Source organism: Pseudomicrostroma glucosiphilum (assembly GCF_003144135.1).
Source record: "Pseudomicrostroma glucosiphilum strain MCA 4718 unplaced genomic scaffold BCV69scaffold_9, whole genome shotgun sequence".
NCBI classification, from domain to species: domain Eukaryota; kingdom Fungi; phylum Basidiomycota; class Exobasidiomycetes; order Microstromatales; family Microstromataceae; genus Microstroma; species Microstroma glucosiphilum.
The window spans coordinates 348,230-370,593 of record NW_020289921.1 but is presented as its reverse complement, the minus strand read 5'-3'; the positions used below and the strand labels follow the sequence as shown (position 1 = coordinate 370,593).

General features: G+C 56.5%; 10 protein-coding genes across 10 annotated transcripts; 6 read left to right on the top strand and 4 right to left on the bottom strand.

Annotated features, from left to right (window-relative positions):
• The first annotated feature begins 87 nt into the window (after positions 1-87).
• BCV69DRAFT_216655 (RNA helicase) lies at positions 88-1,995 on the top strand. The gene is made up of 3 exons (XM_025489789.1): positions 88-207; positions 526-1,695; positions 1,763-1,995. The coding sequence occupies exons 1-3, from the start codon at positions 205-207 to the stop codon at positions 1,805-1,807; spliced, it is 1,218 nt and encodes a 405-aa protein (XP_025347183.1). The 5' UTR covers positions 88-204; the 3' UTR covers positions 1,808-1,995.
• Positions 1,996-2,726: 731 nt separating this feature from the next.
• Positions 2,727-3,471, top strand: BCV69DRAFT_216489 (hypothetical protein). The gene is made up of 2 exons (XM_025489786.1): positions 2,727-3,236; positions 3,384-3,471. Exons 1-2 carry the CDS (start codon positions 2,961-2,963, stop codon positions 3,420-3,422), a joined length of 315 nt encoding a protein of 104 aa, XP_025347182.1. The 5' UTR covers positions 2,727-2,960; the 3' UTR covers positions 3,423-3,471.
• Positions 3,472-3,788: 317 nt separating this feature from the next.
• On the bottom strand, positions 3,789-6,648 carry BCV69DRAFT_283542 (hypothetical protein). The gene is made up of 3 exons (XM_025492750.1): positions 6,543-6,648; positions 6,026-6,431; positions 3,789-5,947 (listed from the first exon to the last, which is right to left on the bottom strand). The coding sequence occupies exons 1-3, from the start codon at positions 6,618-6,620 to the stop codon at positions 4,116-4,118; spliced, it is 2,316 nt and encodes a 771-aa protein (XP_025347181.1). The 5' UTR covers positions 6,621-6,648; the 3' UTR covers positions 3,789-4,115.
• Positions 6,649-6,851: 203 nt separating this feature from the next.
• BCV69DRAFT_313224 (SCA7-domain-containing protein) lies at positions 6,852-8,541 on the top strand (the record flags this gene model as incomplete). Its single annotated transcript, XM_025495011.1, has 3 exons — positions 6,852-7,240; positions 7,313-7,504; positions 7,583-8,541. The coding sequence occupies exons 1-3, from the start codon at positions 6,928-6,930 to the stop codon at positions 8,539-8,541; spliced, it is 1,464 nt and encodes a 487-aa protein (XP_025347180.1). The 5' UTR covers positions 6,852-6,927.
• Positions 8,542-8,571: 30 nt separating this feature from the next.
• BCV69DRAFT_283541 (hypothetical protein) lies at positions 8,572-10,603 on the bottom strand. Its single transcript, XM_025492749.1, has 3 exons — positions 10,108-10,603; positions 9,114-10,034; positions 8,572-9,028 (listed from the first exon to the last, which is right to left on the bottom strand). Exons 1-3 carry the CDS (start codon positions 10,561-10,563, stop codon positions 8,696-8,698), a joined length of 1,710 nt encoding a protein of 569 aa, XP_025347179.1. The 5' UTR covers positions 10,564-10,603; the 3' UTR covers positions 8,572-8,695.
• A 1,202-nt stretch (positions 10,604-11,805) lies between these two features.
• On the bottom strand, positions 11,806-12,715 carry BCV69DRAFT_283540 (hypothetical protein). Its single transcript, XM_025492748.1, has one exon. The coding sequence runs from the start codon at positions 12,362-12,364 to the stop codon at positions 12,071-12,073; it is 294 nt and encodes a 97-aa protein (XP_025347178.1). The 5' UTR covers positions 12,365-12,715; the 3' UTR covers positions 11,806-12,070.
• A 311-nt stretch (positions 12,716-13,026) lies between these two features.
• Positions 13,027-14,826, top strand: BCV69DRAFT_283539 (hypothetical protein). The gene has a single exon (XM_025492747.1). The coding sequence runs from the start codon at positions 13,318-13,320 to the stop codon at positions 14,431-14,433; it is 1,116 nt and encodes a 371-aa protein (XP_025347177.1). The 5' UTR covers positions 13,027-13,317; the 3' UTR covers positions 14,434-14,826.
• Positions 14,513-14,974, top strand: BCV69DRAFT_216343 (hypothetical protein). The gene has a single exon (XM_025489783.1). It carries the CDS (start codon positions 14,592-14,594, stop codon positions 14,886-14,888), a length of 297 nt encoding a protein of 98 aa, XP_025347176.1. The 5' UTR covers positions 14,513-14,591; the 3' UTR covers positions 14,889-14,974.
• A 52-nt stretch (positions 14,975-15,026) lies between these two features.
• BCV69DRAFT_283538 (MFS general substrate transporter) lies at positions 15,027-18,302 on the top strand. Its single transcript, XM_025492746.1, has 2 exons — positions 15,027-15,893; positions 15,970-18,302. Exons 1-2 carry the CDS (start codon positions 15,438-15,440, stop codon positions 17,944-17,946), a joined length of 2,433 nt encoding a protein of 810 aa, XP_025347175.1. The 5' UTR covers positions 15,027-15,437; the 3' UTR covers positions 17,947-18,302.
• Positions 17,951-22,143, bottom strand: BCV69DRAFT_216247 (hypothetical protein). The gene has a single exon (XM_025489782.1). The coding sequence runs from the start codon at positions 22,016-22,018 to the stop codon at positions 18,314-18,316; it is 3,705 nt and encodes a 1,234-aa protein (XP_025347174.1). The 5' UTR covers positions 22,019-22,143; the 3' UTR covers positions 17,951-18,313.
• Between the last annotated feature and the right edge of the window lie 221 nt (positions 22,144-22,364).

The window sequence follows — 22,364 nt, the reverse complement described above, 5'->3', positions numbered from 1 at the left end:
GTACTCCGCTCGCATGCGCGCAATGTCCCTCAGAAAGTTTTGAGCCTGGAGTTGCTCTCAGGAAATATCGAGGGCAGTCGTTTCAACTTCGAACGTTCGTAAACTCCTCCCTCCCACCGCGTATACCATCATCCCTCTCCCCTACCCTCACAACAACACAAACACATTCTCTTCCTGATACAATGAGCTACGGTGGCTACAGCAATGGTGGTGGCGGAGGCTACGGAGGCGGTGGCGGAGGCTACGGCGGCGGTCGCGACAGGTATGTTCAGCGTCGTGGCGTTTGCATCCATCTGATATGAGACACTCACCCATTTCTCTTTGCCTTCTCAATTCGTAGCTACGGCGGCGGCGGCGGCTACGGTGGAGGTGGCGGATACGGCGGAGGTGGGTACGGCGGAGGCTCATACGGTGAGTGACTAATACTCATTCACTGTCGCGGTGTTTGCCTCTTCCCACGCGCTAACCTTACCCTCTCCATGTCTTCTCTTCTTTACAGGTGGTGGCGGCGGCTACGGCGGCGGCGGTGGTGGCTTCGGCGGCGGTGACCGAATGAGCAATCTCGGCGCTGGTCTTGGCAAGGTCGACTGGGCCTCCGCAAACCTCACACGCTTCGAGAAGAACTTTTACATCGAGGACCGCCGGGTCACTGAGCGCAGCGATCGAGAGGTTCAGGACTTCCGTGCCAAGAAGCAGATGACGATTCAGGGTACCAACGTACCCAAGCCAGTCATGAACTTTGACGAAGCTGGCTACCCCGACTACATCATGACCGAGATCAAGCGCATGGGCTTCACTGAGCCTTCTGCTATCCAGTCACAGGCCTGGCCGGTAGCCCTCAGCGGTCGTGACGTCGTCGCCATTGCCGAAACCGGATCCGGAAAGACCATTGGTTTCGCTCTCCCTGCCATGGTCCACATCAACGCACAGCCTCTCCTCGCACCTGGTGACGGCCCCATTGCTCTCATGCTCGCCCCCACCCGTGAGCTCGCTGTTCAGATTCAGGCTGAGTGCAGTCGCTTCGGAGCATCCAGTCGTCTTCGCAACGTTGCCGTCTACGGTGGTGTGCCCAAGGGACCCCAGATCCGTGACCTCTCGCGAGGCGCTGAAATTGTCATTGCTACCCCCGGCCGTCTCATTGACATGATCGAGAGCGGCAAGACCAACCTGAGGCGAGTCACTTACCTCGTCATGGACGAGGCCGACCGAATGCTGGACATGGGTTTCGAGCCTCAGATCCGCAAGATTCTTTCTCAGATCCGACCCGACAAGCAGACTCTCATGTTCTCCGCCACTTGGCCCAAGGAGGTGCAGCGTCTCGCTCACGACTTCCTCAACGACTTCGTCCAGGTTAACATCGGATCAACTGACCTCGCCGCTAACCACAGGATCAAGCAGGTGATTGAGGTCTGCACAGACTTTGAGAAGCGTGGTCGACTGATCAAGCATCTCGACACTATCTCGCAAGAGAATGCCAAGGTACTCATCTTCAGCAACACAAAGCGAATCGCAGATGATCTAACAAAGTACCTTCGACAGGACGGCTGGCCCGCCCTTGCCATTCACGGAGACAAGCAGCAACAGGAGCGTGATTGGGTCTTGGCCGAGTTCAAGAGTGGCAGGAGCCCCATCATGGTGGCGACAGCAGTCGCATCGCGTGGTCTAGGTACGTACTTTTCGAGATATTGTGGTTGTGTGGGGTAGTGTATTGGGAGAAGGCTTGCCTTCTGTAGGGAAGCTGGGGAAGCACACTCGAGCGGAGGTGGAGAGGGTTCTCGATTTCTGCTGTTCAGGGGCGGGCTCGTGACCCCTTCCTCTGCTTCCATAAAGGTGGTCAAGGGAGCGATTCAGGGCAGATGCAGTGCTTGAGAGTTCATTGGTAGCTTTCTAAAGGCTTCTCTGGCCATTGAGCTTCCTCAAGGTAGCCGGTCAGACGTCGTTCGACCGAAATGGCCCTCTCTCAAGGAGTCAGTGCAAGCGTCGAGACAGATGCAGGAGTCAGGCCTTGCCACAGGTCTGGCCTTCTGCTGCAGTTCTGCTTCAGCGAGGGAGTCACAGCAGCTAGCTTTTACCTCGCCGGTAACGGGAGACAGGATCGGACTCTCTGGAGCTCTGTTCTCTCGCTAGCTGTTGTGTGGCACGCCGACGACCAGCAGGGCAGCACTATGTTGCCTCTCGTTCTCTTACTGGTAAGAGCGAAAGCTGCGTTGTCGTACGTCCGGCAGGGATTGCGGCCTTTCTGTTTGTACAAGGCCGGTGACTCGATGACGAGTAGCAGAGCGGCAAAATTCGTTCTTCTGCTTGGCATCGAGTGTGAGGCTTGTCAGACAGGCAGCAGCCGTTTGCCCTGCCGTCGCGCTTGCTACTGATCTCCTGCACGGGGAGGCCTGACGATCGCCCAGCATCGGAGGTTCTTGGGATGGCACGAAGTCACGAGAGGTTTGCTGGCACACGTCAGGCCTCCCCTTCTTCCCCACCTTCTGGCAAAGCATCTACCTCTCTGCGTCTTCGGTCGCCAATGCGATAGCATCAACTGCTATCGCAGCTGTAGAAAATCTGCTGCAGGATTGCTCTTGTGCGCTAGGCAGCGAGGAGGGAGGAAACTGGGAACTGGAGGATAGGAGGATAATCGGAGGCACTTTAGCGATCGTCGGGCGCAGCATACTCACCGTTCTATCCCCGCATCTCCCCCTCACACACTTCTTTTCGGCGCTTGCTTGTTGCTTTGCTCGCTTTGATCAATTGTTCACTTGATCATCCTTGCTCTGCTCTTGCAATCCTACGTCGTTCTCCCTACATATCTTTCGATTCACCTTTTGCCTTGATTGGCTCCGCTACGCAAATTACTGCAACTGGATTCACCCTTGTTCAATCTTACCCTCGGTCAACTTTTACTCTTTACCCCTTTTCTTCAACTGGCAAACAGACGTCAAGGATATCGGTGAGTAAGACGAAGAATAATGCTCTCATCCACTGAAGCAGAGAAGAAAGAAAATCTGACCCAGCCTCTCTGCCTCCCTTTTCAACAGGTTACGTCCTCAACTACGACTACCCAACCAACACTGAAGACTACGTTCACCAGATCGGTCGAACAGCCCGAGCCGGCGCCGTGGGTACTGCCATTACCTTCTTCACCACTGGCGACGCAGGCAAGGCCCGTGAGCTCCTCTCCATCCTCCGCGAGGCCAACCAGCCCATTCCTCCCGAGCTCGAGGAGATGGCTCCTTACGGCGGCCGTGGTGGTGGTGGACGTGGACGTGGTGGTAGGGGTGGTAGGGGTGGACGAGGAGGTGGATACGGTGGTGGCGCCAATGCCATGCCTGTCAGGGGTGGTTACGGCGGTGGTGGTGGTGGATACGGAGGAGACAGCTACGGCGGTGGTGGTGGTGGTCGTTGGTAAGCGCTTCCTAGCGCAGCGCTAGTGGGCGTAGCACAGTCGAGCTCGCCTACATTAGAGGGAAACGACTCGCTTGCTCGCCACACCCCGAATCGGTCTATCACCCCGATCAGACAGTCAAGACTAAACGTCCCTCTTCACCCTCTTGCTCCCCCCCCCCGCCTTGGCCCTTTCACCCTTCTTTGGTTCTCCACCTGTTTCTCGAAAGAACCTCGACGACTTTCCCGGTCTTCTGCATGGCCTTAGACAGCCTCTTTGTGTTTCCTGTAATAGACAAGCTTTGCACATCACCCATCATCACCTTGACTGACTTGAGCTAAAGGGAAGTGAAGTGAAGTGAACAAGACTGGGGTAGCCTTAGTGGCAATCGAGCTAAGAGCTTTCAACACGAGGCAATACGAAGTTGTTGTGATTCAAAGTGGAAAAGAGAGAAGGGGAAAGGGGGACAAGAAGCAGCTACAACAAAGGACAAGGACAAGTACGAGGCACGGACATAGGAAGTTGGACAACAAGATCGAAAGCAAGAGCTGGAGAGAGAGAAGAGAAGGAGAAACAGAAGAGACGAGATCGAGATAGGGAACAGGAAGTGGGAATACAATAGAGACTATAGCACAGCACGGCGTAGCAATCGATGCTCGATGGGGGAGAGAGCAGGCGTGAGGAGATCAAGAAGCAAGGGAGCAAGGAAGCGTAAGGATGAGTGGGAGGGCTCACTCCTTCACTCGCCCCTCTCCCTTCTGCTGCTCTCACCAAGAGCGACCCAGCTCTCCCCTACAAAGGAGGATCCCTCTCCTTGATCGCCTTCTTCCTCTCCATGCTCATGCTCGTGCTCATGCTCGAGGTGTTGCTCGTGGTCGCGATCGTGCTCGTGTTCCTCGTCACGCTCCACCTCGTCATCAGCGTGCGCCTGACTGTGCAGCAGCTCACTACCGGATTGAGGCTCGTCAGGTCCCATCCAAGGCCCCTCGGCAGCACCCACATGCTCAAAACCAACTCCAATAGTCGCGTTCGACCTGCTTACCCCACCTCCCACAGCCCTACCACCACGGCTACCTGCGCCCCCTTCTCCCTCTGGTTCAGAATGACTGTCCAGCACACCAGAAGAGACCATTCCGTCCTCTGTGTCTCCGTGGAAGGAGGTGGACTCGCCGGAATTTGAGTCGGGAAGAGAAGGGGGCCCAGAGGTGGGCGCTGAACCGGAGTTGGAGTTGGAGGGGTAGTAATACCCTCTCCTCGATGAGGCGGTAGGAGGGGGCGCAAGAGAACTGGCGCTCGCGCTCCCTCCAGCACGCCTGGCTCCGCCTGCTTGGCTGGTAGCACTCTTGGAAAGGTTGCCGCTGCTGGTCTGAGCATTGCTGGATGAGCCTTGGGAGGCTGTCCTCGTGCCCCTTGGACCCTGCCCAATCAGTCCAGCTCTCCGCATGCTGACGTGCCTTCTCAGGCTCAGCAGCACGTCGACCCAAGACGTGGGAATGACTCTCATCAGACGCTGGGTACCGCGGTTCCACAGGGCTTGAGCTTGACCCCAGTAGGAAGTCTCCTTCTCCGTGGGGAGGTAGACACGGTATGTCGCCTTCAGTCGAGCAGTAGCATCGGGTGTGAGCAGAAGGGACGTGACCTTGGACAGCACGAGCTGGGTAGAGCTGTCTCGTGTTGGCCAGGTCAGGGTTGAAGAGGCCTTGCGCATGTAGGCAGGTCGCGCTGGTGCAGGGGCTACTGAAGCGGTGGAGCCACCGCCAATGCTGCTGGTCGATGAGGCCGTAGTCTCTGCTTCGCCGGACGAGGGGATCCGACGCGCAGCATAGCCCCAAGGAGTGCCCTCGTCAATCTCGACTGTGGTGACGCGAAGCGAGCGCCTGGCGTGGACGGAGGCTGAGGACAATGATGTGGTGCTAGAGCGCACCTCGGCTTCTCGCCTGATTACTTCCATGCCTGCAGCAGCAGCCTGGGCGATGACACTCTCCCTATCGGCTCCAGGAAGCGAGGTATGACTAGAGGGAGAGCTGAGGAGGGTGATTGCAGTGGCAGCAGACGGAGACTGGGCACCAGCAGTCCTGACGTTGGCTTCCGAGGCTCGCAGCGACCCTCGGGCACTTGGCGAGGTAAGGAGCGGCTGCAAAGAGGAGAGGGCACAGAGGGCAGCTACGACGTGCTTCTCCATCGACTCGGCTAGCTCGGCAGGGTTGCACTGGAACGCCGTGCTGGTTTTCTGACTGATGTCGTTGGCAGGTGCGAGGTAGCTGAGGGCATTGACGACTCCAACAAGACTGACCTCCTCTCCAGGGGATGCATAGGGATCACCAGCACTCAGCAGTGGGAAGCGAAGCTTGAGTACTTCATCAACGGAACGGATGAATTTGTTGAGGGAACTGGCGACGTCAGACGTCTCGAAGACGAGCGTCTTGATGTAGCCGCGCGAGGATGGCGCGATGATCGAGTTGAAGGAGGACACGGCGGCCGAGGACGAGACGGAGGCAATGACGATGAAGCCTACAGAGGCCAGGTGTAGTGCCAGAGCTCTGCCGAGGGGCGTGTCGGCTCCCAAAACGACTGCGAATGGGAGGGTATGCGACGGGTGGAGAGTCAGAAGGGTCAAGTGAAAGTCGAGAGGCTGACAGTCCTACTCACCTACTGCCTCCTTCCTGACTCCATTCCTGATCTCTGGTGTACGCATCTTCCTCTTGTTGGCCGCTTGAATGAATTTCTGGTCCCTCTTTCCGAGTAGTGGGAGCCATAGGAATCCCCTCTGATAAGCGGCAGTGGTACCCAGCCCAAGTACGGCGACTCCACCTGCGATGGCGAATGCGCGTCTGTGAGCGTGGGCGCAATCTACCGACCTTCCAAGTATCCCACGAGGGGGCGGCGGTGGTGGGAGGGGCGCTACGGGGCACTTTGCAAAGGGGTTGGATGGCATGTGGTCCTCGATCTGTTGCAGCGAGGGCAGATTGACTGGGCTGCCGTACTTTGTGAGCTCATTGTATACTGCTTCGGAGTAGGTGACGATGGTTTCGCTGATCTTGAATGGTAGCTCTTGCTGTGAGAGCAGGGTGGGGGAAAGAGGGAGTAAACGGTGAGTCAGAAAGTGTTCAATGGCTTATCTGACTTGTAGGTCATGTGCTGAGTATCGCAGGGGTTTGGCACTGACCAGGTTCTTGGGGACGTTGTCCTGGAGTGCCTGCTCGATCCATTCCTCCATCTCCTGGAGTGTTGGCAGACCTGCCATGCTGTATGAGAGTGAGTGAGGGAGATGGTAGGTATGGTAGGTATGGTAGGAGATGGTGATGGTGGCAGTGGAGTGTGTGCGGGGTGGGTGTGGGTGAGTGGCAGGCCGCGTCGCCGCTGGGACAGAGTCGAGTCGAGCACGGACTCGGACTTTGAAATCCCATTTCCGCCCCCGCGCCGCCCGCACAAATGGCCGAGGTGACGAGGGGCGCCAAGTACCACCCGTAGCCATCCTCAGAGATCAGAGGACACCAGTTCCACCCACTTGCAAACAAGGAGCTCATCCACGCAGCACACTTCCCAGAAACATGGCATCACATCCATCATGGGATGACATAGAGGCCGCAGTACAGAGTGAGCCATCCTCGCCCAGCGGATCCACCGGCCCACGTCCAACCACATGGCGCTCCAATGACCTGGACGTGACCGATCTGGGTCCGGAGCGGCTGGACGACTACATCCAAGTGGTCAAGTGTGCCGATTGCAACAAGCCCACATTGGCACGGTACAAGGACTTTCACCGCGCCAATTGTCAGCTCATCAGGGCGATTCGTGATGGTAGGGCATCTCCGAGTCTGCTTGATCCCGATCGTATGAAGAGAAAGAGGGCCATATCGGAAAGTGAGTAGAAGCAGACGAGCACAGCACGAGGCGTACACTCACCATAACCCTCTACTTCCCTGCCCATTTCAGTCTCGGATACACCTTCGCAAACAGACACAGGAGCCTACGCATCCGCATCGAGTAGTGTCAGCCCTCAGAAGAAGCTCACAAAGAAGGCAGCTAGAGCACTCGAGGTTGAGGAGAGGAGATTGGCTCGGATGGAGAAGAAGGCTAGGAAGCTGCGAGAGGCAGAAGAGGCCAAGAACAATCGGCGAAGAAGAGGTGAGTTGGCGGATATCCGATCAGACCACGCTTTGAAGACCTTGCTGATCTTCTTGTCGTCTCTCTTTCCTCGCTTAGGGCAAGCACTGGATGTCAACCGCCAGTGTGGTGTGCTAAACGACAATGGCCAGCCCTGCCTGCGCTCTTTGACCTGCAAGACCCACTCCATGGGCGCCAAACGCTCCGTCCAAGGTCGTTCCAAGTCGTACGACGATCTCCTCCTCGAATGGCAAAAAGCAAACAATCCCGCCTTCCTTGCCAAGCTTGAAAAGAAGGAAGAAGAAAAGGCAGCTCGAGCCGAGGAGATGAGGAGGAGCAAGAAGTCTGATCTGAAGAATAAGAAGAAACTCAGTGCCAAGAGGAGAGAAGAAGGTGGAGATTTGGCTAGTGCGCAGAGCAAGAGTAGGAGACTCAATCTCTTGCTCAATGGACTGGATGGTAAAGGAGGTGGACTCTTCAATCCCGACGGCTCGAGGAGGAGCTTCATCAACATTGGCAGTAGTACCACTGCAAATACCAACGGAGAAGGCTCTTCTCGGGATCGAGCCGCAGGCAGCACTATCGCTGGCGCCGACGGCAGCGGCAGCGGCAATGGCAACGCCAGCAATGCGCCCAGTACTCTCATCTCCAATCTTCTAGAAGAGGAAGACCCTTACCTCGAAAATGACCTAGCGTCTCACTCTACCGATTCTCCCCGTGTGCGCAACGAGCTAGAAGCTCTCCTCGTCGCTCTCCGTACCCGCGCATCCGACGAGCGAGTCGCGCCTGTGCCCCTTGCTAGACGCACGCACCATGGAATGCATACGGCACAGGCTAGGAGCTTGCTCATGCTTCGGCAGGCTTTCAGTGTTGCCACGAGCGGAGGGATAGGCGGGACAGTGGGTGCAGGGGGAGTGGGAGGGGGTGCTGGATTGGGGGCTGGGAGGGGAGCTGCTGAAGGGGGTGCGGCTGGAGCGGGCACGAGTGGCGGGTTCAGACCGCCGCCTATTGTGGCTGGAGGTGGATGGGGATTGGGCATGTTTGCCAGTCACTCTTGAGACGAAGCCAATTCTAACGCGCATACAAGCAACTCTCGCAAGGAACAATGCTAGGTTGACTTTGGGTAATCATTCCGCGTGCACTCAGTGCGTACACATGCCACCTTCGCTATCTCTGCCTGCTCTACTACGACTGCTACTACTACTATTACTCCTACTGCTGCTGCTGAGATTGCGCCATGGCCTGTCTCGCCGTGGACCTCTCCAGTTCCTTTTTCCTCCTAGCGGTATCCAACGCAATATGACCCGTAATCGCCTCATCCAACCAAGCACCATGGAAGGTATCTGCCCGCCTCATCTCTTCATTTGACAAGCTCGAGTTGACTCCAGCGCCAGGAATGGAAGAGGCAGCTCCGAGGATGGCGTCTAGATCGCGGGATTGCGAGGCGAGCCAGGTTTGAAGGTGCTGCAAAGGGTCTTGGGAAAAGGTGTGGAGGAAGTCTCGGGCAGAAGAGTGGTTCTGAAGAGCGACGACGGCTTGTGAGATCTGTGGAAAGGATCACAGGGCAGCGCGAGTGTAAGGTCAAGGCCTGAGACTTCGCTCAATGACTTCACTTTTCGCGCCTACTTACCTTCTCATCGAGATCAGCAATCTCTCTCGCCTTGTCACTTGAGCCGTCAAAGAGTGACAGGACTCTCTCCTGCCTCTGCCTGATACTCCAATCGTCCATCTCAAATTCAATGTCATAGGCAGACGAGTGCTTGTTCACATCAACATCTGTGCGCACCCAGTATTCTAGCATCACCGGCGGTAGCGGATGCAGATGTCGATTGATGACTTCTGGAATGTGGTGAAAGGCAATCTGATCGGTCCTGAAGAAACGGGCGAGCTCGGCGTCGCAGCGGACGACTCGCCTATCGCGCTCATCCAGCAGTTTACGATCCTTGATATATGCCCACAGTGCCGAAATGACTCCTTGGCGAGTCTCTTCGCGGATGTCCAGCAAGACCGCAAGCTCAGGAGCAAGCGCATATCGCTCCGGAGTGTGCGCGAGGTACAGTGCAATCTTGACCTTCACCGGCTCAGACCCTTTCCTCTTGATCTCGAAACCATCCAAGCCGGGCTCAGCAGCCGCGATGAGTGGGTTCTCAAAGCCATCTTTTGGCCCAGAAGATGTGGCCGCCGTGGGGTTCGGGCGATGCCATTCGACCAGATTCTCCTCAGCAGGATAGAGGTGAGGATCGCGTTGCAATTCCACCACACACGACTTGACGAGATTGGAGAACTTCTGAGCGCCGATGCGGTCCGATGTCTGTTGCGCTGCCCTAGCATTTGATGCTCTTGATCTGAAAGATGGCTCGAGCAATCTGCCTTCAATGCGGAGATTCCAAGATGGCACATCCGCCTCTGATGTGCTTGCCTCGGCATTGCTTGCGGGAGGAGGGGGAGCATCCTGACCGCGCTGCTGTGCAGCAATTGCAGCTTGCTCCTCCTTTTGAAATGGCTGGTTTGCACAGGTATTGCTGAGGAAGATTCGTAGTGTACGTTTTGTCTACCCCGATCATAGGAAAGGACTGTCAGCCACGATCCAGGTGACCTTCGTAGTCGGACCAGCTCTTCCTCACCTTTGGCGGCCTCTTGCCCATCCCGTCTGTCAGTTCTGCCCTCTTCCTGCTCAGCGTCCAATCTAATGCTCTCTCGTCCTTCTGCAATTGCCCGTATAGGGCGCTCTCCGGCACGTGCCTCTGAACACTCGGCGGTATCACTCTGCTCGTAGGCTTGCCCTTCTTGAGCCCGCGAAGCGAGTCCACAACTGTCGAGTCTACTGCATGCCTCTTCCTCATGTTCTGAGCGGCGACCTGAGCGGCGTGTTGGTGATTGACATGGTGATGCTGCTGTTGCTGAGGTGGTTGCGGCTGCTGCTGGGGAAGGTACCTGGCAGCCTGGGGATTACCAGCGAGGTGAGGAGGGATCTGGGCGTTGTACGGATGTTGTCCCGCCGGAGAAGCCTGAGGCATACCTCGAGGCGGATAGCTGCCTCCACCGTAGTTGTGAGGAGTGCCCGTTGCTGGGTGGCTCATGATGATGAATGCGGGAAGGGTGGACGAGGTGGATGGGAAGGTAGTCTGGCATCTGGTACAGGCTCATCCGACGGAAAGACGCGACGGGCAGCGCACCGCGCACTCGCCTCACCCCGCCTGAAGTGATTGGCGGGCGAGATCCATCGCTAACGACAGGCAGGTCTTACAGATCACGGCAGTCGTCAAGCGCTCGTCTGATCAGTAGCGTTTGTGATTATAGGAACAATGAAGCACATGTGACTGAAAGCTTTCGTCAGTACTGACAGGCTTGCGGCGTGGACAGTCTCTTGCTGGGAGGCTCGAAGGACGATGAGAGCAAACCCTGGGTGATGGGACCTTGCGTCCGCGCACATCCGAGATTCGACGACGAGCTCGTGTGTAGACAGAATTGGCGCTCGGATCCTGACCAGACATACTATTCGACGCCACCTGTTCCGACTGCGTGTCGCACCTAGACGGCTGCACTCAAAGCGCGAAGGAACACATACAGCGACGGGGGCAGTCGCCGAGGACTTCAGCAGCATGGCCAATACCTTGGGTCAGCAGATCTGGTTTGAAATAGCAGCCCTACCCTCAGACATATGCCTAGCAAGACAACCGTCGAAATATGCCCCCGTCATACACTGACCTGGATCCAATCGTTCGTGCAGACTTCGTCGTCACATCCATCGTCTTGAAATGTTTCTGTGTTCGTATGCAATGTGATGTTAGCAGACTGAGTGCTGAATATCAATGTCGGCAAGTGCCGATTGCACAGGAGTCTTCGGGGTAGTGATAGAGCATCTGGCTCTCGCCTATCATAGCGAGTGTCAGCATCTGGAATGTGCGATGCATAGATACCTAGTGCCCTACGTTCAAAGCCTTTGCGGTTTCAATGGAGCCTATCGGGCAAGCGCAAGCATGACGACAAATCGACCTTTCCCGTCAGTCTCGAGCTCGCTACAATTATGCTGAGAGAACTGGGAGGAGCTGAACGGTGCTGAAGTGGCCAGTCGTGCACAGGACCGACACGGTGCGTCTCGTCGCCGGTCTGCGGTCCCACTTGACTGTACTCTCCGCAACGGCGAGCTTTGTCAAAAGAAGCAGACGCTAGAACCACTCTGCGCAGACGCTCTCTTTCGGCACACATTATGAGAGCCTGGCCAGTGTCAGATTTGTCTGGAAGCAATCACACAGCGCTCGGACCTTCTTTTGAAAGACGGAAGGGCAGAACAGATGACTTGCCATTCGCAACGGCGTCGAGGGCTTCTTTGTGCACTCCCGGGAGCGTTTCAGCGACGTTCGAAGATCTTTTTGTCACACGCACGCGCTCTCTCTCTCTTGCTTGGCTCGCGGCACCTTGACCCCTCCGTCGTCTGCAGCAGGGACCCTGGGTACGATGTCAGACATGTCTTCAATTACAACGATATAGATCGTGATCCAATCTCCTTGTCAAAGCTCGACGCCACTCAGCCTTGTCAAGCTGCCACTCTGCCTACAGGGAATCACTGCTCATCGGCAAATCTCACTAGGAGTGGCACTTGTTTGCACTCGGCGTCAGATCTTGGTAGATCGGAGTAGTCTGTGAATTGTGCCGATAAAGTAGACAAGGGCTAAGCGAGGAACCCAAGCGCCTGGGATGCCGGGCTTTCCTGGAGCCACCGATAGTTTGCGCCAGGAGCCCAGGACCCTTGTTCTTGGCGCGGCTGTGGCTGTAAGGTTCCTGACCCCTTGCACCACTCACTGTCCAGGCCATGCGCCCTTGGGCAGCCCTTGTTGTCGTTGAAGGGGACGACAGGGGGTTGAAGAGGATCAAGCGCATACCTACAAGCCGACAAACAAGCAATGGACACCCACCCATGCGCATCGGCCCGTTCTTACACTCGCGCAACCCACACGCCCCTTTTCGGAAGGTGCAGTGTGCAGATCACACCTTGCTATGTGACGCTCGCAGTGTTTTCTTTCACCTGTCCGGTTTAGCGCTCGTGATCAGACGTCATCAGGTGGGGTGATAGAGCCTTTTGACAGGCACATGAGTCTTCCACTACTGGCTTAGGCTTAGTATAGCATCACCCATTCTCCGAAGACGTAAAGCTGCCTTCGTAGGTGAGCCATGTCACTGGGTGAGGCGGGGGTTTGGACGAGGTTCGAGGTCCAGGATTGACCTACGCGGCCCATTGGTCATGCAAGGGAACGCCGTACGTTGCGGAGCCAGGAATGCTTGGGGGGCACAAGGCGCACTTGGTGTGGCGCAGCCTCTGGTGCAGTGCCTGTGTGTTGGACAAGGGGGGGTGCGGGCGTGTTGTTGCCCTGGACGCGCGCGGGAGACGGGCGCAGTGCCTGGGGCAGTGTTGATTCGCGGCAGGGCGCGTCGATGCCGAGCCGGAGGGAGGGATGTGTCAATTGTCCCGCAACGGCCTCCTCTTCATCCGCAACCTTCGCCCTGCTCCGCTCTCCCTCGCTGGCCCTCAACATCTCATCACTCACTCTTTAACCCACTCCCACTCCTCCCCTACATCATCATCACACCCATCGTCTCTCTTTCTCTTCCTCTCTCTCCCTCTCTCTCCCGCTCCCCTCTGCTCTCCAGTCTACACGCTTCCCATTCTCTCGTTTGATCGCCTAGGACGACCACCCCCTGCCCTGAACATCTCTCACAGTCTCACGCTCATCTGGTAGCTTTGACTTGTTCCCTGCCTCTTCCGAGATAAGCAAATAAAAAGCCTTCGTACAGGAACTCACATCGCCTCAAGTCCATCCAAGCACCAAACCACAATGAAGTACTCTCTCCCTTCCCTTCTCGCCCTCCTTCTCGTCGCCGTCTCGATGCAGGCCATCGATGTCGACGCCTCGACCAAGAAGTGCAAGGCCAAGTCGTCTACACTTTCCAGCTCTGGCTCCGGCTCTGGCTCTGGCTCCTCGTCTACAAAATCGTCATCTGCCAGCTCTTCGACCAAGACCAGCACTTCCTCCTCTACTTCCACATCATCGGGCAATGCCACTTCCTCCGGATCAAACACTGACTACACGCCCAACGGTATCAAGGCAGGTGTCTCCGGCGGCAACTCCGTCAAGTACCTCGGTGCCCACATTGGTTCCTGGAATGATTGGGGAGCTGCTGGTGCAAATGACCACAAGAGCTCGTCCGCCCTCTACGTACCTATGCTGTGGGGTAACGGTGATAACTCTGCCAACACTGGTCTTTCCGGCACCACCAACTCTGATCGTATGGCTCAGTTCGATGCACTCACTGCTGGATCCCAGAAGTATGTCATGGGCTTTAACGAGTTCGACCTCAAGGGCACTGGTTCGTCTGGACTGATGACAGCCTCCGCCGCCGCTTCATTGTGGGACGAGAAGTTTGGCCCCTGGAAGGACGCTGGTAGTATTCTCATCTCGCCCTCGTGTGCCAAGCAGGCCGATGAGACCCTCCTTGCCCCTTTCCTTGCCGCTGCCACCGTCAAGCCCGACTGCATTGCCGTGCACATCTTCCGCGACAGTCTCGACGGTATGAAGAACACCATGAACCACTACCTGAACACCTACTCTGATTACGACTGCTTCTGGGTCACCGAGTTTGCTTATGCCAACTACCAGAACGGTGCTCACAACTACGGTACCGTTTCTGAGACCGACGACCTCATTGGTCAGGCCGTTGACTACTTTGAGAGTCTCGACAAGGTCAAGGCTTACTTCATCTCCGATGCCGACAATGGACCCAATGGTACATTGACTTCGTCTGGTGGACTCACATCGGCAGGACAAGCCTACCTTTCTGCCATCTCCAAGTACTCGAGCACATCCCGCAGGCGTGCCATCAGTGGCAACCACGCTCAACGTCACGTTCGCAGGGCTGCCGCTGCCTCTCGTCGAAGTGCTCGCTCCGTCTAAAGTGGCGATTCTGCCCTTCTCGACGACGGTGCTGCATCTGACCGTCGTCTAGATCGGAAGAGTTTCGGTGTGACATCTTGTACTTTAACGACCTTGACGACGAGCTGCATTCCCCTTGCACCTCCTCCTTCTCTCACTCTTATCTCGCTGTCCTGCAAATGGACGGGATTGGCGCCATTCTCCTAGTCTGCTGGGCGGAACTAGGTCTAGGTGGCCTCAATTGTACTGCTTTCTCATACACAAAGTCGTTCCCAGTGTCGTCTTCCCCCGAGATTCCCCCCTCTCACTCTCTCATGCTGTCGCTGTTCCGTCATTCCTGTTGTCCATGTGAGAGATTGATTCCCTCTGATTGCAAGATGATGCCTGCAGCCAATACATTTCATTTCCTGCATTTGCCTCCCCTTGTGTCCCTGTGTACCTCACGACGAGACGCGGGCCGATGCGTGCCGTGCTGAGCATGACTACGCGTTTGAGCTGAGCATGAGCTGAGCATAACGCCCCCTGTTTGTGGTGTCGCCTTGGATCGTCTGTTTGTCTTACCCACGTTGGTTGCTGTGCGCCATTAGCGAGGATCCCTGGGTCGTGGTCTCAGCCGCTTGGCTGAGTGACTGAGTGACTGAGTATACCGATGCCCAGCCTTATCTCCGAGAAGCGGCCGCTGACCAAGCCCGGTGGGAAAAAGGCATTGGCTCAGAAATGCAGTGGACCCTGCAAGCTGCGTGTACACCTCTTGGCTCACCCCGTATCTTTGGTCATCCCACTCTCTACCGTTTCACTTTCATCTGCTACTTCCTTTCTCATATTCTGCTTGCTCAGTGTCTCTTCACCTTTCCTTGCTTCTCTCCTTCCACTCGGACCTCTGCCGGGTCATTTTCTCTGGAGCAGCAGCGGGATTATCATATCTCCAACACACTCGACAAATTTGGAGCAGACAATGCTTTGAACAGCCACCCCTTGCACGCTCAGCATTAGCATCCTACGCATACTTCCCTACAATCTCCAACATGTCAGGACCATCTTCATCTACATCCTCCGCCAGGCATGGCGATGGCCTCCATCCTTCTTCCAGCAGCAGCAGCGCCGCGCGGCAACGTGGACGTCCCCGCTCCGCATCTCCAATGCCACCACCTCCTCAACCTTCACTACCCCATCACGAGCTCAACAATCCATCCGGAGGTTACAACATAGATTCAGCAGATCCAGTCATTGGTGATGTACTCTACCGGTACGACGATGACAGGGAGGAGGATCTGAAACGAGATGACGATGGCGTGAACGGAGGCGATTCTGAATTCAGAGCAAGCGATGCTGCAGAGGCAGAGCAGCAGCCGAATGTATCGACAGCTGGAAGAAACAGTGCGGGAGATGATAGCCATTTGCATTGGCTCGAAGGGAGGAGATGGTGGAAGAGACCTAGCCAATGGTGGCTGGTCCCCATGGGTTCTCTTCTAGCTATTGCAGTGAGCATCAGGCTGTCCGATTGATGGTGGCACAGAGAGGCCAAACACCTGACCCATTCCTTCCTACCGTCTCCAGATCGGATCCATCATGTCCGCTAGGATTGAGCTTCTCACGCAGGTCATCTGCGAAGAGATGTCTGCCAAGCAGAGGCAGAGCGAAGAGCCTTTTTCGGCCATGCTGCTACGCCTTCCGCATGAGCGACCTCCGATGAGCCAGGAGTGCCGCACCCCTGACGTCGTCGCCGGGTCTGCAGAGCTGCAAATGCGGATTGCGATCATGGTCGGTCTCCTTTCGGCCGCCACGACTGGTTGGTGGGGCGGCTTATCAGACCGACGGGGCAGAACCAAGGTTCTCGCTTGCGTATGTGTCAGCTTCCTCGCCTTCGACTTTAGCTATCTTGCCATTGGTCTGCTACCCATCACATCGCTACCCTTCGGAAGCAACTTCTTGCTGCTACCAGCGGCCCTCAATGGTGCTCTGGGAGGGCTCTCAACCCTCCTCGCAGCTCACCAGGCCTACATCTCGGACTGTACGCCTGCTGGTACGAGAGCCAAGGTCTTTGCTCGGTTGGCGGGCTTCTTCTACTTTGGTTTCATCATCGGTCCGGCAGTCGGAGGCTGGATGGTCAAAGCTACAGACAGTCTCGTTGCTCCCTTTCTGCTTGCCACTGCTGGACACGTTCTCTACTTCTTCATTGCCCTGTTTGTCATGCCCGAGAGCACGAGCTCAGAGAGGCGCAAGGCGGCAATGATGGAGCATCAAAAGGAGACTTCGCTCTCACAAGAGGAAGTAGACGAACAGGGTCAGGTGAAGGCCAAGAGCAAGAGCCTGCTGCTGCGCTTCAGTGCTCCACTGCAGCCTTTGGTCTTGCTTCTGCCACGCACAGTAGAGCAGGTGGAACGGCTCCAGTCTCGACCTGCTAGTCGAATGCCCTCGGTCAATGATCTGCGAAGGACCACCATCCCGGATCCAGCCTCATCCATGCTGTCCATCTCTCATATCTCCCGCTCACGCAAGAGAGACTGGAATCTCTTCTGGTTGAGTCTTTCGTACGCCATTGAGATTTCATGCATGGGCATCCTGTCCCTCAAGAGTCTCTATGCGATCAATGTCTTTCATTGGGGTGCGACTGAGCTTGGATACTTCTTTACATTCGTATCGATCACTCGAGTACTTTGCCTGACTGTGATCCTTCCCTTGGTCATCAAGGTCTGGCATCGACCACCGCGAGCAGTGTCTCTGCCGCAAGACGCTGGAAACGACGAGCAAGAGCCTCTACTGGACGATGAAGGTCACTCGCGAAGGCCGTCTTTCGCAGCGTACGGATCGACTGGCTCAACACAGCGCCACGTCGACTTTACCGAGACGGCAACACCTGAACAGAGTGGTTTTACCCATATTGATCCTCACGATCCCCAGCACGAGGCTACTCTTGAGGAGCTCTGGACTATGCGAGCAAAGCATCTCCGATTACTACACGACTCTCACTTTGATCTGAAGCTAGGTCGCGTCTCACTCTTCATCAACGTGATAGCCTACGTCCTCCTTTCCCTCTTCCGAGGTCCCACCATCTTCATCATTGCCAGCGCCATCACTTCCCTCGGAGCAGGAGGTGGCGCCTCGATGTCTTCCCTCGCCCTCGCGCTGTTGCAGAAGCCCAGCCAGGCAGGAAAGCTCTTTGGAGCATGGGGAATCGCCTCGGCCATTGGCTCCGACGTCGTTGGACCCGTCATCTTCACTTGGGTCTTCAAGAGGTATGTGCACACCAAGCCCCACGCAATCTTTTATGCAGGAGCAGCCTTCTTCTTTGCTAGCTTCTTGTGCCTGTGCTTCATACGTCTGCGAAAACCACAGACGCTCACTGCTCTACCTCCCAGGCCTGTCAGCAGGCATGGTGGCTCGACTCCCGCTGCTTCTGCTGCTTCTGCTTCTGCTCCTGCTGGAGCTGGCGCTGCACAGAAGAAGAGTAGAGTGGCAAGTCGATCAGGCAGTCGGTCGAGGCAAAGGGACGAGGTGAGCCCAGCTAGACGATCTACTTTTCTCGAAGAGTAATAGATTGGGAAAATTGCCGTGTGTGTACGCTGCTTCTTCGAACTTGGTCGCCCAATCCTCTTCTTTTTGCTGCGTCTTTGATGGAGCTGCCCACCATTTCTTTTCTCTCTTTTAGGAACTGCCTACCCTGCCTCCCCTTGCTCTTGCTATTCCCTCATTCGTGTACCCTATTTCGCTCTGCATAAGCCCTATTTTATGAAAGCGTTTGCATTCCTACCTCGAGTACTGTCAATGTAAGCACTCTCCATCCAATTCATCCCCCCAGCTTGCAGTATGAGTCATTGCATGCACACCTCCTACCTAAGCTCGACACTCACGCGAGGTGATGACTCACGGGGCAAACGATGAATACAATTACACTTACACTTCAGACGGGTACAAAGTGTGAAACGTGGGTATAGGAAGAAGATGGAGCACCGGTCGCGCCTGCTGCCTCTACCGTCAGGAGATTCAAGGCTAGCCAGTGGGGAAAGTGTTGTAGCGAGGCAAAGAGGGCTGGCCAGCTGTGCCAGTCTTGCGCCAAGCTAGTCTTTGAGTCTGGTGTTGACATTGAGGAGGCGTGGTGGGGGTGTGAGGTGCTCGCAACGAGCCACCGAGTACCTCTGCTCTTGAGCAATTCCCACATCCAGCTGGAGCGCGAGGTCGTCCCATACCGCAAGTGACCTCTCGTGTCGACTTCGTAGAGATGTGCATACAGAGGGTCATAGTACACGGTACGATGCAGATGGTCTGCTCCGTGACGCATGACTAGAAGTGCGAGCCAAAGAATGAGCAATTGTACGCTGAGCCAGAAGAGAGCAGGTCGAATCCTGCTCGGAGAGAAGAGAGGAGCCGGTGCCCTACTACCGTTTCCTGCCTCGCTAGTCCAAACCTGTCCCACTCCCAGGCTGGCGATACGGGAGAAGAGCTCCGCCTGTGCGCTCCTCAGTCGGCCCGTCTGCTTATGGTCCACCAGGGCTCGACTGGCGCGACGCTCCCGAGCGCGTTCGTCCTCGAGCTTGACTTGGAGGAGCAATCTTCGAGTGGCGAGAGTCGAGGCGTCGACGACTTCCTCGGCTTGCTGAGCTTTGGTAGCGATGCTCAGGTCGGGAAGACCTGCAGTGGCGCCCTCATCCGGGAGAAGCGGCGGGGAGATCTTGGGTGGAGAGGCTAGGGCAGAGACTACTTTTGCCAGTGTGACCCTAATCGAGTCTTCCTCTCCACCACCTGGCTGACCTTCGCTTTCCGCAATCCTATCAGTATCGAGATTGTGCAGAGGCGTCGCAGCACGGGAGTCAGGTGGGCTGGCAATTCCACGCAGCTCCTCAATATGCGTCCAGGGAACAGCGTCTGCGAGGGAGTCGCGCTTACTTTGAGCGTCGCTCTTCTTCGTTGTGACCAATGGCAGAGGTCGAGGCAAGGAGAGGGAAGGGGAAAGTGGTGCTTGAGAAGGGGGAGGAGTCGACTGGCGAGGTTGGGCACTGCCATCCGCATCCAAATCCGTCTGATTGCTTCGTTCTCCTTCCTCCCCTATCGGCTGCTGAAGGGAGAGCTGATCAAGCCCACTCTCGACACTATTGGAGCGGCTCATCGAGAAACTTGACGAAGCCGGAGAGGAAGCGGCGATGGCCGAGTACGATGGCGGGAGGCCCCTTTCACCTGTGACTTGCGATGCACTCTGTCGTTGCAAGACTGCAAAGGGCGTTCTTGGGGTTGGAGAAAGCCTTGTCGCATTGGCAGACGAAAGGAGCTTACCCTTGAGCACCCGTAGTCCTCCTGGCGGCATCGGTGTCTCGGGTAGCAGCGTATTGTCGGCCGGAGGTCGTGTAGGCGTAGATGAGGGACTCTGCCGCCCACTCTGATCAATTCGCTTGGCATGAGGGCGTAGCGTGAAGACAGAGAAAGACGGTTGGTTCTCCCGGTCCTCTCTAGGAAGCCTGCCCAAAGCAAAGGGCGAGCCGAATGCGCCAGGAGGAAGACGTATGGGCGTATTGACAAGACCGGGCGAGGACGTCGGTGCTGAAGCACGCGCGGAAGGCTTGATGACAGACGCATCCACCGCGATTGGACTCTGGTCGGCATGTTGAGCATCTTGGAGCTCAGTGGTCTGCTCGCCTCGATCGTTGGCATCGTCATCCACCGACTCTTCATCTTCACTCGAGTCTTCTTCCTCGGCCTGCGCGTCTTCGTCATTCGCGGAGCTCATTGATGAATCCATTCTCTGAGCCTCGACGAATTCTGCTTCTGGACTGAACCTCACCGACTTACGAGAGTTGCTGACGTTGAAAGCATCTCTACTGTTGCCCGCACCGGGAGCGGATGTGGACAATTCTTCTTGTACCAAATGAGGAGACCCAGGGGAGCCAATGATGGGCGAGCGGAAGGCGCTGCGCAGACGCTGTCTTGCTTCCATCGGATCGTTGGCGGGTAAATTGGCAGCGACGCTCACAACATCCCCCTCTCCACCTCCGGTACGTCTGTGCGCCAATCTCCTCGGAGAGGAACCTGGCGTTGAAGGACTGCTTGGTGGGACTTCGACGGACATGCGTTGAGGCGAAAAGGAGAAGCCAGAAGAGGAAGCAATCGATGGTGCGCGCGATGTACGACCGGTGGGATTTCTGGCTTCTTCCAGGGCGCTCTCTTGAGACAGCACTTCCTTCAGGGTCTTGCTCGGCGTCAGCTTGATGCTCTCCTGTAGCACATCCTGCTCGATAGCCCCGTCGCTAGACGCAAGAGGTGGGGCTCTCCGTAAGTTGATCCTGGAGGGAGAGACCTTAGCCGCAAAGGCCGCTATAGAATTACTGCTGGGAGGTCTTGAGAGCGTACGTATACGCGTCACGTCCTCTTCGAGAGTGCGCTCTCTCCTCGCATCAGCCTGGCTGCCTTCCCGCGAATCGTCAGCCCCATCTGCTTGCACTCGTATCGTCGTACTGGGACTCAACCCCAGGCCCAACTCCTGCTGATCTCGACTCTTCCGCTTCTCTTCTATCCGCTGCCGGATCAAACGATCCCTTTCCTCTCTCCGCCTCTTCCTACGAGCGTCAGTCTCCTCATCCTCGTCCTCGAGTGTAGAAAGCGAGAAGGGCGCTGTCCGGATGTTCGCGCCACCAGTCTGATTCGGATACAAGCGCTCTGCTCTGCTTTGCCGAGCAAGCGTTGCCTTGAGTGAAGGTCTTCCTGCAGCAGAGACCCTCGAATAGCTATGCGATGCCCCAGCATCCACGCTCTCTGCTTCCGAAGTCGAGGCGGCGAGGTTGTTAGAAGGTCGGGGCCTCCTTGCAGTGCTGTAGCTGCCCACGGCCTGAGCCGAAACCCTCTCCAGAGATGGCAGAGTCCGAGCGGTAGAAAGAGCGGGTGTTCTCTCCCCCCTTTGCCAATTCATCCGCACTTGTCCACCTAATGTTCTGCTCTCCTCACCCACATCCGGACTGCTGTCCCGACTACTACTTCCGCTAGCGCTAGCGCTGCCAAGGGCACAAGCACAACGGCCCATCTCAATCTCCCTGTCCGAGCAACGGCAGTCGTCTGGACAAGCAGAGCCTCCTGCTCTCTTCGCAGAGCGCTGAGTAGATCGATATTGAGCTGATGCCCGAGGAGAAGGTTGGATGTCCGGAGAGGTCGCAAGGCCAGCCAGACGAGCTTCCCTGGATTCGTAGGTAGCTTCTCTCTTGCGTGGGCTGGAGAAAGGCGAGCTTCGCGGCCGATTTCTTCTCGCACTGCTAGCGCTTGCAGGACCTTCCAGTGTAGGCGAGCGGTTCGAAATGCTATTCTGTCTTACTTCTGCCGCGGCAGATGATGAGCCTGAGGCCTCACTGCCTTTCCATTGCTCCTCAATGTGGGAGCGTGAAGGCGATGCAGGAGGGGTGTTCTTGGTGAATGACTTGATGCGATCCTCCTCCTCATCTTCATCAAAGTCAAAGTCGTCCGCTTCAACCATTCCACGTCGCCCCATCCACCGATCCCTCGGCGTGGTACCATTCGAAGGAGCCGATGTGCGGACCACCTGTCTCGAGAAGGAAGGCGATGAGGGTACCGAGGACGACGGGGACGATGAAGAGGAGGCAGAGAAGAGCGGACTGCCGGAAGCGGCCATGATGGAGTCTTCTTGCCACTCTGATCGGGCTGAACTTCTTGAGAGGTGAGAGAGAGTGTGTGTGGTGCTTTAGCGCCTCATATCTGGCGAGTGCGAGTAGGAGCGATGCGTGTGTAGCAGGAGCAGCGCGAGTGCAAATGCGACCTGTATATGAGGGGACGCTCAACGATGCAGGGGTATAGAGCCTAGCAGCAGCAGTGGCAATGACAGTAGCTGGATACTAAGCCCGACCAAGAGGGTGATATCCTGTTCTAGTCTATGCCCACCGAGGAAGCAAGGGCCCACTTTTCCCTTGGTTGCATGCACGCACCCCACGCACCCCGCCCAAAGTCGCGTCGCGAGATGA